This window comes from Neophocaena asiaeorientalis, unplaced genomic scaffold, assembly GCF_003031525.2.
Source record: "Neophocaena asiaeorientalis asiaeorientalis breed wild unplaced genomic scaffold, Neophocaena_asiaeorientalis_V1.1 scaffold155, whole genome shotgun sequence".
In the NCBI taxonomy this organism is placed as follows: Eukaryota; Metazoa; Chordata; class Mammalia; order Artiodactyla; family Phocoenidae; genus Neophocaena; species Neophocaena asiaeorientalis.
Genome location: NW_020173040.1, coordinates 4,822,321 through 4,841,092, shown reverse-complemented (window position 1 = coordinate 4,841,092; position 18,772 = coordinate 4,822,321). Strand labels below are relative to the sequence as shown.

Sequence of the window (18,772 nt, the reverse complement as noted above, 5' to 3'; positions counted from 1 at the left end):
GCATGGATTAACCATCTCCTCTATAACATATTCCCCGCCATGAAATTTCATCAAAATGGAAAGAATCCAACCAATCAATCTTCCTCTTTTTTTTTTTTTTTGCTTGGAATTCAGTTTGTATCTACTGGTAGTCCATTACATTCTTTTGGTAGGAAAAGCTATTGCACTTCTTAAAATTCATCCATGGAATTAAGTCAAAGCTAATAGGTAGGTAGATATCTCTCTCGAATGTATACTTTCTGAAGGCCATCGTCAGTGTTTGCAGAAAAGCCTCCGTGATTTCTGTTTCAACAAACTGTGGCCCCACTGGCACGTGATTTTAAACTACAGAGGGAGACGTCGGTCGTCATGAGCCGTAGGCAGCGTTGCACGTCCAGCGGCTCATGATTTCATCGTGCAGATGGGCACGACGATGACCAGGATGACTGTACACGTCGCTGCAGCGATCAGAGCAGCGATCTTGCAGACCTTGGCTCGTCTGAACTCGGCTTCTTTCCTTTTCAGTAATGAGTCGTAGCCTGGAGTATAAATATCTTCCATCCAGTATTCTAAGTTGTTTGGGTTTAAAGATTCTTGAGTCTAGAAGTGAAGAGAAGATGTTAGAAATATGGTGAATACGTGCAACAGGTTCAAGACGTTCCGACAATCCTCACCCCTGAAGCATCTCAGAGCTGCCTGCAGCTTGCAGGGGAGATGACCGAGGAGCCCAACGCTGCCCACCAGCCCCTCCTGAGGTGGACCACCAAGGACTCGGGCTCCCGCACATCCCAGATTGTACCTGCCCCTCTCCTACTACAAAGGTCATGATGGGGGACTTCCCTGGTGGCGCAGTGGATAAGACTCTGTGCTCCCAATGCAGGGGGCCGAGGTTCGATCCCTGGTCAGGGAACTAGATCCCATATGCATGCCACAACTAAGAGTTTGTATGCCACAACTAAGGATCAGTATTCTAAGTTGTTTGGGTTTAAAGATTCTTGAGTCTAGAAGTGAAGAGAAGATGTTAGAAATATGGTGAATACGTGCAACAGGTTCAAGACGTTCCGACAATCCTCACCCCTGAAGCATCTCAGAGCTGCCTGCAGCTTGCAGGGGAGATGACCGAGGAGCCCAACGCTGCCCACCAGCCCCTCCTGAGGTGGACCACCAAGGACTCGGGCTCCCGCACATCCCAGATTGTACCTGCCCCTCTCCTACTACAAAGGTCATGATGGGGGACTTCCCTGGTGGCGCAGTGGATAAGACTCTGTGCTCCCAATGCAGGGGGCCGAGGTTCGATCCCTGGTCAGGGAACTAGATCCCATATGCATGCCACAACTAAGAGTTTGTATGCCACAACTAAGGAGCCCATGTGCTGCAACTAAGGAGCCCGCCTGCCACAACTAACACTCAGTGCAACTAACTAACTAAATAAATAAATATTTTTTTGAAAAAACAGGTCACAATGGTCTTGACACAGGAAAACCCAGGGATTTCCTGGGAGCAAGCAAAATAGGGCCGAGAAACAAGACTCTACGCCTCAAGGGCGTACGGCCAGGAACAGGCTGGCCCTGCTGCATGGGAAGCAGGGAAAGTCGCTGAAAAATATTCTCCACTAACGGTCCCTAAGAACAGAGGCGCCTAAAGCAAGGCTATTGTACTACTCTGATTTGGTTCCCAGTTCTTCAGTAAAGCCTCCACTGAAAAATCAAAGGCACCTCCCAGATAAGCAGGTCAAACAAAACATAAAATATTTCCATTTCAAACATCTGTCAGGCCACTGCTCACAGGCCAGGTCTACAGACCAGGGGCAGGCCACCCCCATGCCAGGTGCAGGGTCCCCACCCACTGCCATTTGTTTCCCAGCCTCCCTGAGATTAGTGCCTGTCTGCAGGAGAAGTATTATATTTAACCTGCTATCACCCAGGAATCCCATTCCCCGTGGATGACTGCAATCTATTTCCATAAAGCAAGGCAATGTTCTCATCTTACGGCGAGCATGTAATTATGTGACTGTCACATAAAAGCAGCAACACATTGCAATTCCAAGTGAGGTCGTCTAAATCTTTGAAACACAAGCAAAATATCCATTTTGAAGACTTTCTCAGATTGTTTAATGCTCATAAGGGTGGGCATGTTACAGATCACACACACACACACACACACACACACACTATGTACTATGTTATTGGAATATTGATTATTCTAACCCCTATTAGTCATTCTCCACCTGTCCTTTCAGAACCATTCTCTGTTCTTTTCTGTCTTGCTCTGTGCCCCCAGGAGACCAGCCAATATGGACACATCCCAGGTGGATTCAGTCAGTGGGGCACAGTTCCCCCTGCTCCCTCCCTGATGGGCCACAGTTCTATCAGGTACCTGCTCTCACAGCTGTGGGTCTTGGTGGGTTTCAGAAACAGCTCCCTTTCCTTGGCCTTCAGATCCAAGGGCAGCAACAGCCTCTCACTCATGCTGGTCCCTGGGTGCTTCACGGGCTCTAAACCCTGCCTACACCTCCGCCAAGAGCACCCTCCTTCCCACTCCCATCATCCGTGAGTATGCCATCTGCTTCCTGCCGGGATGCTGACGACCCACATGCCGTGGACTCCTCTGGCTGCTTTATTGCTCTCCTGTTTTGTTTTTGTTTTGTTTTGTTTTCTGGCCATGTGGCGCGCAGGATCTTAGTTCCCTGACCAGGGATAGAACCCGGGCCCCCTGCATTGGGAGCACGGAGTCTTACCCACTGGACCGCCAGGGAAGTCCCTGCTCTCCTGTTTCTAATGGCCTTCCAGTACAGGGGCCGGCAGACTCCAGCCCAGGCGCCAGATACAGCCCAGCACCTGCCTTCGTACAGCCTACCAGTTAAGAACGGTTCTCACATTTTTAAATCATTGAAAAAAAATAAAAGGAAAACAATAGTCAGCGGTATGTGAAAATCATATGAAATCAAATCTCCGTGTCCCCAAATAATATTTTGTCGCAACACAGTCACATCCAGTCATTGACAAGTTGCCCACAGCTGCTCGAGACAATTATTGGCAGAGTTGAGCAGCTGTGATGGAGACTGTAAGGCCTGCAAAGTCTTAAAGCAGTTACTCTCTGGCCCTTTAGAGGAGAGTGTGCCAGTATTCTAGAATATTCTGTACAACGTTGCATAATGAAAAGAGAATGGGACTTCGGGGTCCCTGAAATCCTCCCAGGTCCCCTTCCTCACGGAGGCACAATGTTTAAAGACTTTTCCAATTATTCATGTTATCTGGAAGGGCGGGGAGGAGTGGTAGGCAATGCCGGCCATTGCGAGGACCCACACCATGAGAAACAGGACGTGCTCCATGACGGAAGAGTCCTTAAAACGCAGGATTGTCTGTTCAGACTTTGCAAGAAGCTCCTACTCCAGCACTTCTGCTAAGTCCCAGGAGCCACGGTCTCCCTGAATTGCCCAGGGCACTTCTGCTACTGCCCAGCTCCGGCTGTTAGGACAAGTGTCCTTATGCTTGGGCTGCAGCTCTTTCCCCAACACAGCTCTGTCCTCCACGGGCACTTGGGATCGGTCTGTTTCCCTGGACATGAAAGGTCTTCAGCAATTTAACGGGTACCTAGAGGGGAGCCCGGGAGCCAGGTGGGCATGTTAAGCTGGGGACTGGTCTGCAGGGCTGGGCGGGTTTGGGTGGAAGACTGAAGGGGCAGCTCTCCCTGCTCTGACACTTTGGAGACAGGCTCTGACCAGGGAGGCTGAAACACCACCTCTTCTTCCCAGTATTCCCAAGGCGGGCCAAGGAGTAAGCCGTGTGTAAGCGACACATCAGATTTTGTCTTGTTCCCTCCAGCTCGGACAGAAGGAAACTGGCTTCCTTTCATAGGTAGCTATGCTTTACGGGCTGGGATTCATCCTGTGAAGTCTATTATTTTTAATTACTTTTTCCAATAACCGCAAGCTCTCGTGCCACCCGGTGGGACACAGGGGGCATCCTCGGTTGTTAATTACTCCTGCTGAGCGCTGGAAATGGAAACGGGGCCTGTACCTTTGCTGCACCCTCAAGTGGCCATAGATGGCAAATTTACCTCTTGACGCCACGGGGCCCCAAGAAGATGGTCCAGATGCGGAAGCTGCCCTAAGACAGTACCTGGGTCTCTGCAAAGCGATGAAAACAAGTAAGGTGGCGCCTTTCTGCCTTCATTCAGCTCCCGATACCTGTTCTGTTTTGCTGCAAACACCCTCGAAAGGCTATCGAACTCTTTCCTGTCTTATATTTTTTTGTGAGACTAGATACATGATCCTTTGCATTTTTAAGTGATGTCACCTAAAGCTCTCTAATCTAAAGATCTTTTATTTTTTATAATTTTGCCTTTACTCTTCCTAAAGATTGGCACTTTAAAATTGCATGTATCTGTAGGAGCGAAATCTGCCAGACTCTGCCTCCCAAACTTTAAAAAGATGTTTCTCAGTCTATGACTCATTCAATTAATCTGCTCCTGTCAAGGTCATCCTATGATACTGGTGAAACATTGACTATTCCACCAGGTGAGCCATTCACATCTCTGGGCCTTTTGTGACTCGCCTGCAGCTCGTGGCATCCTAATACCCACAGGTTGCGGTGTGGTAGCCACAGCAGAGCACTGGGACCCTCCTGCAGGAGAAGCAAATCCTATCTAGACTGCTTGTCAGCAGGATGGTGACAGGAGAGGACGTGGCCTGAAGGGTCAAGTGGCGTGCAGCTGGCATGGGGACAAAACATGCAGGAGGTGACAGGGGCCAGGAGTACCTCTGAGGTGGTCCTGATGTCACCACCCACTTGACTCTCAGGATCTGGCCAGAGATATCCCTTCCCATAATTGCTGTCATTTAGGGCCCAACATAAACAAACGTCACCGCAGTCATTTGTGTGACATGAAGCTCTACTCTACTGTCATCAACAGAAAAACAACATGGTGGAAAGGCAACATAGGAGGAAGTACAGGAGTCTTATTGCCAGATAGTCCATTATGAATTTAGACTTGTCAGACCTGCACAAGTTCTTGTGCTTCTCAGGGCCTCGATTTCCTCATTTATAAACTTGAGATGAACATCATCACTCCTGCCTGCGGGCCACTGTGCCTTGCGTGAGAGACCGTGATCAAAAGTCCCTTACGGGGCTTCCCTGGTGGCGCAGTGGTTGAGGGTCTGCCTGCCGATGCAGGGGACGTGGGTTCGTGCCCCGGTCCGGGAAGATCCCACGTGCCGCAGAGCGGCTGGGCCCGTGAGCCACGGCCGCTGAGCCTGCGCTCCGCAACGGGAGAGGCCACAACAGTGAGAGGCCCGCGTACCGCAAAAAAAAAAAAGTCCCATACAGAGTGGATCAATTTCAGCATCATTTCAACAGCGCCAAAATGCCTTTTCGGTGCCCTCTGAATGGCAGGTACTTTAAATACATTATTTTCATTTCTGACAGTGACTCTGAAAGTTAGATATTATTATGGACATTTAACAGGTGAGGGAACCAAAGCTCAAACAGGTGAACATTCCAGGCCACACAGCAAAGGAACCCTGGCTTAGAACCCACACACTGCGGGAAAACACATTTCTTTACTCGCCACTGCACTGCACCTCCTGCAGCCCTCCTGGCTTTAGGGAGAGGCCATTTCAAGGGACACCCTGCCATACCACCCCCCCCCCACACTGGCATCTCTCCAACTGCCCTTTAAATGGTGTGGACCTGCCGGGACCCATACGTGAGTGGTGGCGTTGGGATGATAGCCTCACTGCCCACCAAGCTAGCTGGCAGGTGGGGACAGGGTACTTCCTGTGCTCCCGAGGTGATGCGGACACACAGATAGACGCAGTGGGGGTGGAACCAGGTGGAACTGCCCACCACAATGAAAGTGGTCAAAACCCAGCCCTGCCTGTGGTTGAACAGAAAGCATGCCCTCCAGCCACAACTGTATTCACAGAGCTTCCGGGGATGGCGCTTACCTGGGACTGCTCCGTATGGAAACATAATCCATAGCTCGGCTCCCACAAATATGCTTTTATCCCACGTGCTACATGTGGAAGGAGAAATCAGCTTGTGTTTCATTAAACAGTTGGGCTGAGGTCTTGTGAGCAAATACGAGAATCTGCACTTGGTATGGAGTCTTAAACGTATCGTTAGCAAATCGGATGGCCAAAATCGATCAAGCAAGCATTCCCACTGCTACATGTTTACGAAGCAATAAGCGAAATAGCAATCTCCTTGTGAAAAATCTCTGCTCTACGATGTTATGCAGGTTCCGAATTCCACGGTGGGGACCCAGGGAGCTGAAGGTGAGGGAGCGGGCCGGTTAGGGCATCCGCTATCCATTCCTGCATCCGCCAGGGTGTGGCTGGGCTCCCCCCACCCGGGGCAGTGAGAGGCTCACCTGCAGGTCCAGGGCTGTCAGCTTGCCCTTCTCGCCCGCGTTGCGAGCATACTCCTCGATGGTCCAGGAAGGCTGGCCCCGCTTCACCTCCAGCTCCGTCAGCCGCATGTCTGTGTACAGAGGGCTGTTCTTCATGTGGGCCTTGAGGGAGGTGGGGTAGGGATGAGGGCTGAACACCTGCTCCACCAGGAAGCCATCTTTGGGCTGCTTGGGCAGTCGGTGCTGCGGGGGGATGTCATACTGCCTGTCTGCCTGCAGAGGGGCACAGGGGAGTCCAGAGAGCGACACAGTTGCTGTCAGAGAGCCCACAGTGCCAGTGGGCAGACACCAGCTTTTCACCACCGGGCTCTGCCCGGGTAGCAACATGCAGTTATTCACGAGCAAATAGAAAGAATATCTGGACTGGGGGACATTTACTAGGAAAAGCTTACGACACTGATAATACTCAAACGACCCAACATTTCTATGCCAGGAAGAGACGATTTTATCTAACCCTCATACCATGACTACTATCATTAACACGCATTGTTCAGCTAAGGAAATGGAGCCCAGAAAGACCCACTAATTTACCCCAGGGTGCACAGCTGCCAACGGGAAGAGCTGGCATTTAAATCTATCATCTGGCTTCAGAGAAGCTTTGCTTAACTACAGCATAGTATCCCCCCCCCTTTTTTTTTTCTTTTTTTTTGCCGCACCACGCGGCATGCGGGATCTTAGTTCCCCGACCAGGGACCAAACATGCGTCCCCTGCAAAGGAAGCGCAGAGTCTTAATCACTGGACTGCCAGGGAAGTCACTGCCCCCTCTTTCTCTTACCAATTTCTACCTGGTACTGAGGAGTAAAACATATGGGGTCCTTCCCCCTAAGAGCTGGCTGAAACCACTGATGCCACACTGCTTCTCTGGATGGAAGAAGCCAAGCCAGAAAGCACGTGGTGGGAGCCTCTAGTGATTTTCAGAGACCTCTGCGTGGCCTTCAAGACAAGGGAACAGTGTGGACCACAGTTTGGAGGCAGGAAGGTGCCCAACACAGCTGCCATCACTTACGTTCTCAGTCCTTGAGTTCCACCCGATCCTGGGGGCTCCGTTCTCCATGAACCCTGTTATAACTGGAGTCTTCTGGTACTTTCTACTTCTAACTTGAGGCCCTCAGATCTCCACATAGATGTCACGTCCTCCAGAAGTACTCCCTGACCAAGACAGGGTCAGCGCCCATCTACGTGACCCCTTCAGACTGTGTACAGACCCCTTCAGACTGTGTACAGAGCCCGCGTTACTGTGTCCCACTGAACTGTAACTGCCTGTTTGTCTGTCTGTCTCCTCCGCCGGACTGTGAGTTCCCCGAAGGCAGGGGACAATAGTGAGCACCTTTTATTTATTTATTTTTTTGCTGTACGCGGGCCTCTCACTATTGTGGCCTCTCCCGTTGCGGAGCACAGGCTCCGGACACGCAGGCTCAGCGGCCATGGCTCACGGGCCCAGCCGCTCCGTGGCATGTGGGATCTTCCCGGACCGGGGCACGAACCCGCGTCCCCTGCATCGGCAGGCGGACTCTCAACCACTGCGCCACCAGGGAAGCCCAGCGAGCACCTTTTAATCGCCCGCTCAGCAAAATCATACCACCAAGGAGAAGGCGCTCCAATCTTTTTAAAGGGATGGATCCCAACATCATGGAGTCGAGCACATGAAACAGAGAGCCAGAAGAGCTGTGGGTGTGAGCAACAGACAAAGAAAAAGGAAGAATAAGAACATGAGTGAGGGACGGTGTGTATAAGCAAGAGGCGGGGAATGGGCTCAGGTGTCAGGAAAGGGAGAGTTTATGTGTGAGCACCTGATGAGATAACGTGTGTGAGCGACAGTGTGCGTATCCTACACGTGGACGGGGACCAGAAGCACGCTCCCAGCTCCCAGCAAACTAGACCCATCGGCCCTTGCTCAAATACAGTATAACTCTGAGCCCTTCCAAAGCATGAAGACCGCTGATGCCGCTACAGAGAAAGCAGGATAAACTTGGCCAAACCCAAATAAGGAAGTGAGGTGTCCGCTTACTTTCTAGCTCATCAAACCCAAGTATCTTCTAAAAGGTGTCACTGAGTTTACTCATTCAGCTCACCACCACTACCGAACACTCAGAGGGCTCCCACGGCATGCAGGGCCCGTGCCGAGCTGGGGGCAGGGCAGGTGCCAATAATAACAACAAGGCATCGTAACTACAATTAACTGAGGGCTGACTGTGTGTGTCTCCTGCTGTGCTCGGGGCTGAACACGCGATATCCCGTTTCAGCTTCTCGAGAACATCGGCAAGGCTATAACATTATAATCCCCGCTGTGGATGCGGAAACTCAGCTTAGAGAGGTTAAGGAACTGGCCCAATGTTACACAGCCAGGAAGTGGCAGAGCCAGGATTTGAATCTGTTCTCGCTTCTGAGATGGAAAGTTGCCCGCTGCCCACGCTTGCCTCCCTGCTCCTACCACGGAGGCGTTTGCGTTCTAACATGGCAGTCGGTATGTATACCTAAGATACTTTTAAAATAAAGGTTGGTATCTACTCTGTCAGAACAAAGAGGATGAAAGGCAGGAGATCAGAGGCCAGCAATAATCTTGGGAGGTTTTCAGAGGCTTACGAATTAAGAGGCCTTGAGGGGAACTGGGTCTAGATCAGCACCGACGAGGTGGGCAGGACACTTTTTTTTTTTTTCATGTGGAACATTTTTAAGCTCTTTATTGAATTTGTTATAATATTGCTTCTGTTTTATGTTTTGATTTTTTGGCCACGAGGCATGTGTGATCTTAGCTCCCCGACCAGGTATCAAACCCACACCCCCTGCGTTGGAAGGTGAAGTCTTAACCATTGGACTGCCAGGGAAGTCCCTGGACAGGAAACTCTTGATGGAGGAATCACGTGAGTAAAGGTTCGACAGTGGGATGGGGCCTGGCCATCCTAGGTACTTGCTGAATGAGGGACTGAGTGAATGAGGGTGGCACTTTTGAGGAAAACCAGCTAGACGTATCAAGGTGGAGAAGGGCCCAGTCCAGGTGAACTGGAGCCCTCCTGTTGGGGAGAAGGACATGATATGCCGAGGGTTTGAGTGGCTGGACTGAGTGGCTTGAAACTTTGCTGAGCAAAGGGGAGTCAAGGAGGAGTTGGGAACAGGAGGCACTGCACACCCCCGAGAGGAGCTTTAGGAAAGGGAGCATAGCAGTGGTGGATGGGATGAGATGGAAGTGGCGACAGAGGTGGGGGGATGATAAGCGAGAGAGACCAGTTACAAATGTGTCCCCAAAGCCCAGGTGGGAGGTGGTAGGAGCTTGGACTTGGGGGAGGGAGGGTGGATTTAAGCGGAAAGACACATCACAAAAGATAAATCCACAGGGTCGAGTAGCCCAACTGGATGTGAGAGAGCCAATGAGGGAAGTCAGAGATGAGAGACATCCCTTCAGTTTGGGGAATGGCTAGAATGGCGACCCCAGAATCGGTACAGGGAGAGGGAAGCCTGGCTTTGAAGGAACAGAAAATCTAGCTGGGACCTGCAGATTTCAGCCCACGGCAGACATCTGGGGGAGGTGGCCTACAGCAGTTTGAGATTTGGGAGCAAAGTTCAGAAGGGCCCCAGGGTTGGTCACCACCATGGCAGGCATCAGCCCAGGGATGGTGAGAGCCACACATCGGGAGGGAGAAATGAGGTCACAGAAGGAGGCCAAATGAAGACCGCTCACCCCAAACACTAGCAACTTTGAGCTGTGCATTTCAAGGGATCTTTCTCAAGCTTATTTCTGGTGGTTTCTGGGGGCTTTGACATTTTATGGGTTGGATGCATGGCTAGTTCAGTTAAACTTGATATATCTATAGAAGTGCCAAACCACTGGAGTGCTCTAAATGGCCATTTTCAATGCTACCTAAGACCCAGGGCTCCAGGAACCTGGCCAGACTCTAGCAGCTAATTGACACGACAGCAGTGCCAGAGGAGAAGACCCACAGCTGGGCATCTCGTCGGAGTGTCGGCACATAATATATTCTGATTTCTGTCCAACACCACGTGTTGTAAGTGGCTACCGAAGAGAACAGTGGCCGGCACAGGTACCAGAGGTTCCTTTGGGATCAGAAAAAAATCACTTCTTATTTTACTCTCTTCCCCTGCTTTGGACCCTGAAAACTTCCTTAGGGCTCCATTTTCTAAGCTTGCCCTTCTTGGCGTTCGAGGGACTCAGCCTCCTTCTCTGTATTCAATGTCTGCAGCCACACCTCTTCACTCCCTCTCTGATGACTGGTCCTCCGAGCCCTCAGGAGGCCCCGTGGCCTGTCCTTTAGAATCAGGGTAGGGAACTGAGATGAGCAACAAATTGAAATGGCATCACTTTGGCCAGAAAGGGTTCAATGTAACCTACTTAGAAGGAGGAACAGCAGCCATAAGTACCGCTGAAACAAATCATCCCTACTGCAGGGGACGAGAAGAAGAAAGAATGTGAGCATGTGTGTATGTGCTCACTCCAGCACTGACAGAAAGATGCTGACTATAAAGGTGCAAAAACGCTCACGTTCCCATAAAACTGTGTAGGAAAAAACCTCAAGAGCAAAGAAAGACATCATATTAAGAGTTGCCATCCTTGGGCAGTGGAACTGTGAATAATTTCCTTAATTTATCTTTTCTTACGAATCATCTATTGATCTTAAAATGAAAAAAAACTCAAACTTTTAAAAAGGAACACGACGCATGCCACAAAGTATGTGAAAGGGCCATAGGAGCTAGCTCGCTTTTAAGTCATTTCCCTCATTTGCTTTGCCTGCACCCTGCCCTTTCAGAAAGGACAGGAAGAAAGCCCTGGCGATGCTTGTCTGCTCTGCCATGTTCCCCATTCTATGAAAATCAGGTCTCGAACCACCAGTCCAATATCTGAGCCATGCTTTCTCCCATCGGCAACACAGCAGCGTGTGCTCCTCCGGGCTGATGGACAATTTGGAGGGACCAACCACCAGGCTATGCTGTCCTCTCTGCTCTAACATGGAAAGTCTGGAAGGATTACGAGCACAAGAAGGGCAGGCCTCTTTTTCGTGTAATGTAAGCTTCCAGGCTTGGAAACAGACCAGGGCTATATAGTAAGGCTGCTGCCTAGTTACGCGAGCTTACATGCGCATTACCTCTTTAGATTTTCGATGCCAGTCCTTACTTTCCCCAGGGCCTCTGTCTTTCACATCCTCCTCTCCGACACCCACGCGGTTGGTGTAAGTGATGGTGCGCCAGTCCCTGGGCGAATTGGAGATGCTGGCGATTTTGGACTCTGTGGCGCTGTTCTCCTCCGTCAGGGACCTGGAGGATGGCCTGGTGAAGAGGCTTTTTTTTAACGCCTTGACACGAAGGCTTTCGCTGTTGCTTCCGCTGGCGTCTGAGGAGCACCAGTCGGCCGAGTTCTCCAGTTTGGGCCCGTGGGAGCCATTGTGTGCACGGAACATCTGGGGAGAGGCGCTCTCATCGGACGGAGCCTCACTGGTCAAGGAATTCAGATCTATCTGCACACTCACCTTCTCGGGCTGCTGAATCTTCTGATCCAGCTTACTGAGCTTTCCCAGGACCTGGGAGATCTCCTCGCGGACACCCGACAGCGACTCGAGCTTCCGTTCAATTTCACCGATCCTGAGCACTAGTTTGCACACGCTGGTCTTCAACTCCTCTTCCGAGCGGTGGCTGTCTTCAGGCCGGTTGCCCTTTTCTCCTTTGCTGCTGGGGAGCCCGTTGGCGATTTTGGTTAGGTTGTGCTCTGGCGAACTGTCACAGTCCGACTTGTGAAGCTGGGACAAAGATCCTGTGCTGTTGTAGCAGGATGACTGTATCACTCCCGTCGAGCCACTGAGGCTCATGTCATCAAGAAATCGGAAAATGTCACTGATGTCATCACTGACAACTTCCGAGTCGTCATCTGACTGCTTCATGGCGTGCCTGTCACTGTACTTGCCCTGCCCAGAGGCACACAAGTCTTTGCATTTCTTGGGCTCCAGGACGTGCTGCTCGGTCTGGGTGCCCACGCTACTGGTGTCTGAGCTGAGCTGCCTGCTGGTGCAGCTACTGCTCTTGTCTTTAAACTTTTTGACCGGTTCATGCTTCTCCAGGTCAACGGAGGATGAGATCTCTTTAGATTTGAGCCCGTTTGGCTTGGCCGCGTAGCCGACGGGGAGAATTGGCTGTTGCTTCTGCGGCATGAGGTAAGCTGGGCGCCTGTCTGGGGTTGGGAAGTTGGCGGTCTGGCTGCTGGGATTTGGATAGCAGAGCTTCTCCTCGGAGGGATTTCTATTGAAAAAGGACCGTTCAAAGTCAGGAACTTCTTCAGTGTTTAGGCTCCAGCTTTTGGCCGGCCAGGGGCTCTGCTTGCCCGGCCTCCCGGGACAGCGCCTGGCCTCCTGGGTCCCCATCACTGGAGTGGGTCCAAAATACGTGGAGGCTTGAAGGTCATCTAAGCTCTCGTGCTTTGCCCGCCTTTTGTCAGGAACAGGGGAGTATTCGGGATTCAGGTACTGGCTGTTGTAGGGCATCTCAAAGCTGTGATTGGGGAAGGGTGTCTTGTGGGACTCCTTTCGGCCCTGGGGTTTCCTGTGCTCGCCCTCAGCCTTGTTAGCGGGACTGGCCAACTCGGGGGACACAGTCATCAGGTTGTGAAACTCCTCTTTGAAGATGTTCCTTTTCTGGACGCAGGACTGGACCACGAAGGGCTCCTCATTAGAGATGAAAGTCTCCTTGATGCCCTGGGTGAGGGGCAGGGAGTCCTGATCGGACATGGACTCACTTTCGATGTTCATGGGGAAATACGTTCTCTGCATCTCGCAGGGCTGAGGGCTGGCCACCGAGTAGGGGGCCAGAGCCTGCAGCCTGTCCAGGGAAGCCGCCCGGTTTTTCACATCTTTGCTGACCCCCAGCAGGAAGTTGGGCTCGGAGGCAGGTACAAACTGCGGGCAGTCCTTGCAGTCCATCTTGCGGCACTTGGAAGACTGGCGGGTGGGGTAGCCCCGGCTGAAAGGCTGGTCGCTCAGCTCGCAGCTGAGGGACGCACACTGGGCTGCGGTGCAGAGTTCCGTGTCCGAGCGGCCCAAGTCAAAGGCCGCCTCCTTCTTGCGCATCTTCTGCCGGCCGCTGGGGAGCTTCTCCTTGGCCGTAGCCCCGTTCATCTGGATGAGGTTGAATATTGTCACGATATCTGCCGCCACCATGATTTTCTTCGATTGCTGGTTGTTCACGGTGCATTTCATCTTGTCTTTGAATAACGTGGCTGGAAAATTGGGATCGAGACAAGCCGTGTAGAAGAGGACGCTTCTCAGTTTGGAGAGCTGGGACAGATCAAAACGGGTGCACAGGGATTTGCACAGGTCCTGGTAGGAAACGGTATTTTGCTTGCTGTCCAGTTCCTCCAAGATTTTCACCAAGAAGAGGGAAGTTTCCTGATTGGTCTCCATCATTTAGAATTTCAAAGCCTCGCTGATGACACTGAAACTTCGAGTCAGTTCTACGGGGTGACAATATTGAAAAAGAGAAGCGGGGGAGAAAGGATTTATAAACACCAGTGGAGTTTTAAGTCAAGCTGGTTATGAACCACATAAAGAAATGCAAGGAAAAACTTTTGAAGGTTTAAAAAATGTCATAAGTGCTTTAAAAATATTTATAATATACTCTGTAATTCGCTTCCCAGTAATCTACCTAAAGAAATTATTGACTATGATTTTGCATAAAGATGTTCATTATGTATATGTACAACTGATTCACTTTGCTGTACACCTGAAACTAACCCAACACTGTAAATCAACTATACTCCAACAAAAATTAAAAAAAAATACTTACAATTATAAAAAAATGATGTTCATTACAATGGCATTTATAATAGTGAAAAAATAAAACATCTTAAATACCCAAATATTAGGGGAATGCATAAATAAAACGGGTTACCATATACGATGATTTCTTACAAACATTAAAATTATATTAGGGCTTCCCTGGTGGTGCAGTGGTTGAGAGTACGCCTGCCGATGCAGGGGACACGGGTTCGTGCCCCGGTCCGGGAGGATCCCACATGCCGCGGAGCGGCCGGGCCCGTGAGCCATGACCGCTGAGCCTGCGCGTCCAGAGCCTGTGCTCCGCAACAGGAGAGGCCACAGCAGTGAGAGGCCCGCATACCGAAAAAAAAAAATATATATATATATATATTAATGTACATCCTTACAATGGAATACTACTGATCAAGAAAAAGGAACAAATTACCAGTACTTGTAAATGACATGGATGAATCTCAAATGTATTGTGCTTGAGTGAAAGAAGCCAGACTCGAAGGCTACCTATCATATGGTTCCATCTTAGCGATATTCTGAAAAACAGATCCGTAGCTGCCCGGGGCTGGATGTGAGGCCAGGTGCTGGCAAAACGGCACAGAGAAATTTTCCTGGATGATGGAACTATTCCACATCTTGATTGGAGTGGTGGTTGCATGCCTCTATGCATTTGTCAAAATTCACAGAACTGTGTGCTAAAACGTGTGAATTTTAGCTATGTAAATTGTACCTTAATTATAAAATTACACACTGAAGACGTTTTATGACAAAAGAAAACTGTGGTACAATACCGAGTGAAAAATGTGAAAATAAATATGTTATGTAGTAAGATCTTAATTATATAAAATTGTATCTTCTTGGAAATGAAACTGGAAGAAAATAATATACACTCAAATGTTAATGGTGGTTACCTTTGGATTGTAAATACGCATGTTCTTTCTGAATTAGTCATCTTTGTTTCTCAATATTTTATTATGCAAATTTTCAAACATACAGCAAAGTTGAAAGATTTTATTCTTTTAATTAATTTATTTATTATTATTATTATTTTTTTGGTTGAGTTGGGTCTTTCCTGCTGCGCGTGGGCTTTCTCTAGTTGCGGCGAGCGGGGGGCTACTCTTCGTTGTGGTGCGCGGGTTTCTCATTGCGGTGGCTTCTCTTGTTGCGGAGCACGGGCTCTAGGCGCACGGGCTTCAGTAGTTGTGGCTCGCGGGCTCTAGAGCGCAGGCTCAGTAGTCGTGGCGCACGGGCTTAGTTGCTCTGCAGCATGTGGGATCTTCCCGGACCAGGGCTCGAACCCTGCATTGTGTCCCCTGCATTGGCAGGTGGACTCTTAACCACTGTGCCACCAGGGAAGCCCTGAAAGAATTTTATAGTGAACACTCATATAACCACCATCTGTATTCCACCATTGACATTTTACTGTATTTACTTTATCACATATCTATCCATCTACCCTTCATGAAGCCATCTCGTTTTTGTTTAAAGCACTTCAAACTAAATTACAGACATCGGTACACCTCCCCCTAAAGATTTCACCATGCATATAATTAACCCAAGTTCAATAATTGTTTACAGTTTCTCTTTTAATATAAGATTGACATACGGTGAAGTGCACAAAACTTGAGTCTATTTGCTGAAGTTGTGACAAATGTATATGCCTGTGTCATAAGCAAAACCCCTACAAAGATCTAGAACGTTCCCCTTGCCCCTTCCCATTCAAGCACAGTTCTTATTTTTTACAGGTAACTCTAATATTTTCTTTATAATTTCCCTTCTTTTCCAAAATTCCTACCGTGACCACATATTATTTTGCAATCACCAAACAATAACTAACCTTATTTTGAAATGGGAAGAAAAATCTACATTAACATATCTTGGATGGAAAAATGAAAAACATCAAACCGAAAGCTTAACAAAGCTTAAGGGAAAATAAAGCTCCTCAAGGATAAATACGGACCCAGGTTCTGAGATTTACAAGGAAACATCAAATCACACACGTTACCCTCCCCAGTCACACCCTGCTTAGAAAAGGCATTTTGACGATTGACTTATTGATTTTAAATTTGACTCAGGGCCTCCCTGGTGGCGCAGTGGTTGAGAGTCCGCCTGCCGATGCAGGGGACACGGGTTCGTGCCCCGGTCCGGGAAGATCCCACATGCCGCGGAGCGGCCGGGCCCGTGAGCCATGGCCGCTGAGCCTGTGCTCCGCAACAGGAGAGGCCACAACAGTGAGAGGCCCGTGTACCGCACAAAAAAAAAAAAAAAAAAAAATTTGACTCAGCCCACACACAGCCAGCCTATTTTCTAGGGAAACAGTGTCTGTGGTGGGGGTGTTAAATTTCAGTTGCTCTGGACCATGGAGTCTCTGTCCACCCTGAGGGCAGTGCTCTCAATGGACATCTACACACATTAGTGAGCTCTCTCCACGAACGTCTGCGGGGACATGCAGAGACCAGTGGTTTGGATTTTCTTGTATGGAAAAGGCAATGAAGCCCCGAGAGGCTCTGTTCCTGTCCAGAACAAGTCACAGAAAACCCACGTCTCCCCACGCAGCTCTCCCTGCCCTGCCCCAGCCGCCCAATCCGTGTGATAGAAGCACTGCATGTCAGGATGTTCTGGTTTGTTGAAGGTGGGGACAACCTGCCACGCTTGATCTGCAAGGAAATAAATAGACACAGAAACCAGAGTGGAGGACAAATGAACATAACTGAGGGAAGAGCAACTACCACTCATGCACATCGTATTTCATTGTCTGGTGACACAAAGCACTTTCAGAGATACTCTTTGCTAGAATTCCCATAACAATCTCAGGAGGCTTCTTTCACTATTACTCTCCGACAGATGAGGAAACAGGCACGCAGCACTGAAAGCAGCAACTGGGCGCAACTAGAATCATCAGAGCTGCAGCCCAACCCCACGTTCCCGCGAGACTGTCTCAACTTTCTGTTCTACTCTGTGTGCCTAAAACTGTATTAATCCCAGGTCAAAAAAGAACTCGGAAGACCAAGGCCCAGTGTCTCCTGAAGTGAATAAAGGAAACACAAGGGATCTGCTAACCCTGAGTCATTTTCTATTAAGACTGAAATTGAGGGGATTATGCGTGGCCGGGAAGATAGGCAGGTGGCCCTGTGCAAACGCGCACGTGGCCACATGCCTGGTGTGTGTGCATGTGGTGATGAATCACCATAGAGAAGCTCCGTGTAGATTGTCCACAATATGCTAACGAAAGCCACAGAGGACTAAGGAGCAAAGGAGAGGCTCAAAGGAAAAAGCAGAGTTCTTGGCTCTGTGACAGTGTAACAGGATCCGGCCTGCAGCACGCAGCCCCTGGCAGCTACCTCTTCTGGCCACACAAACAGCTCTGTGGTGTGCGAAGAGCACTCCCTTTTCACAGATGAGGAAACTGAGGAAGGGAGAGGGGACTTGAGTTGCCTGGGGTCTGCCATTGGGCTAGGGCCCCCGCAGACCACAGCCCGGGATGAGGACACGCTGTGGGATGAGGAGCAGGCTCCGTCTCATGCCAGGAGGAGCAAAAGCATTGCCACAAGTGACAGAGGTGAACTGGGGAAGGCGGCAGGCTGCGTGGGACAGGCAGTGCAGCCTGACCGCCTCCTGTGTACTGGGGCTTCTTTTTTTTTAGTATCTTTATTGGAGTATAACTGCTTTACAATGGCGTGTTAGTTTCTGCCGTATAACAAAGTGAATCACTTATACATATACATATATCCCCATATCCCTTCCCTCTTGCGTCTCCCTCCCTCCCACCCTCCCTATCCCACCCCTCTAGGTGGTCACAAAGCACCGAGCTGATCTCCCTGTGCTATGCGGCTGCTTCCCACTAGCTATCTATTTTACACTTGGTAGTGTATATATGTCCATGCCACTCTCTCACTTCGTCCCAGCTTACCCTTCCCCCTCCCCGTGTCCTCAAGTCCATTCTCTAGTAGGTCTACGTCTTTATTCCCGTCTTGCCCCTAGGTTCTTCATGATCATTTTTTTGTTTGTGTTTTAGATTCCATATATATGTGTTAGCATACGGTATTTGTTTTTCTCCTTCTGACTTACTTTACTCTGTGTGACAGACTCTAGGTCCATCCACCTCACTACAAATAACTCAATTTCGTTTCTTTTTATGGCCGAGTAATACTCCATTGTATATATGTGCCACATCTTCTTTATCCATTCATCTGTCGATGGACACTTAGGTTGCTTCCGTGTCCTGGCTATGGTAAATAGAGCTGCAATGAACATTGTGGTACATGACTCTTTTTGAATTATGGTTTTCTCAGGGTATAAACAAGACGAAAAGAACCCGCAGAATGGGAGAAAATATTTGCAAATGAAGCAACTGACAAAGGATTAATCTCCAAAATTTACAAGCAGCTCATGCAGCTCAATATCAAAAACAAACAACCCAATCCAAAAATGGGCAGAAGACCTAAATAGACACTTCTCCAAAGAAGACATACAGATGGCCAACAAACACATGAAACGATGCACCGGGGCTTTACAGGAAACGTCCACAACAGCCTGGAGAGGGAGGCACCACCACTCTGCACCCTCTGCTGGAGGGGCGAGCAAAGTGAGGCCGGAGGGATTACACGGACGAGGAGGA

At 49.6% G+C, this 18,772-nt stretch overlaps 1 protein-coding gene across 1 annotated transcript; it reads right to left on the bottom strand.

Annotated features, from left to right (window-relative positions):
- Positions 1-358: 358 nt before the first annotated feature.
- On the bottom strand, positions 359-13,788 carry MINAR1 (membrane integral NOTCH2 associated receptor 1). Its single transcript, XM_024742810.1, has 3 exons — positions 11,488-13,788; positions 6,352-6,603; positions 359-579 (listed from the first exon to the last, which is right to left on the bottom strand). The coding sequence occupies exons 1-3, from the start codon at positions 13,786-13,788 to the stop codon at positions 382-384; spliced, it is 2,751 nt and encodes a 916-aa protein (XP_024598578.1). The 3' UTR covers positions 359-381.
- Positions 13,789-18,772: the final 4,984 nt, after the last annotated feature.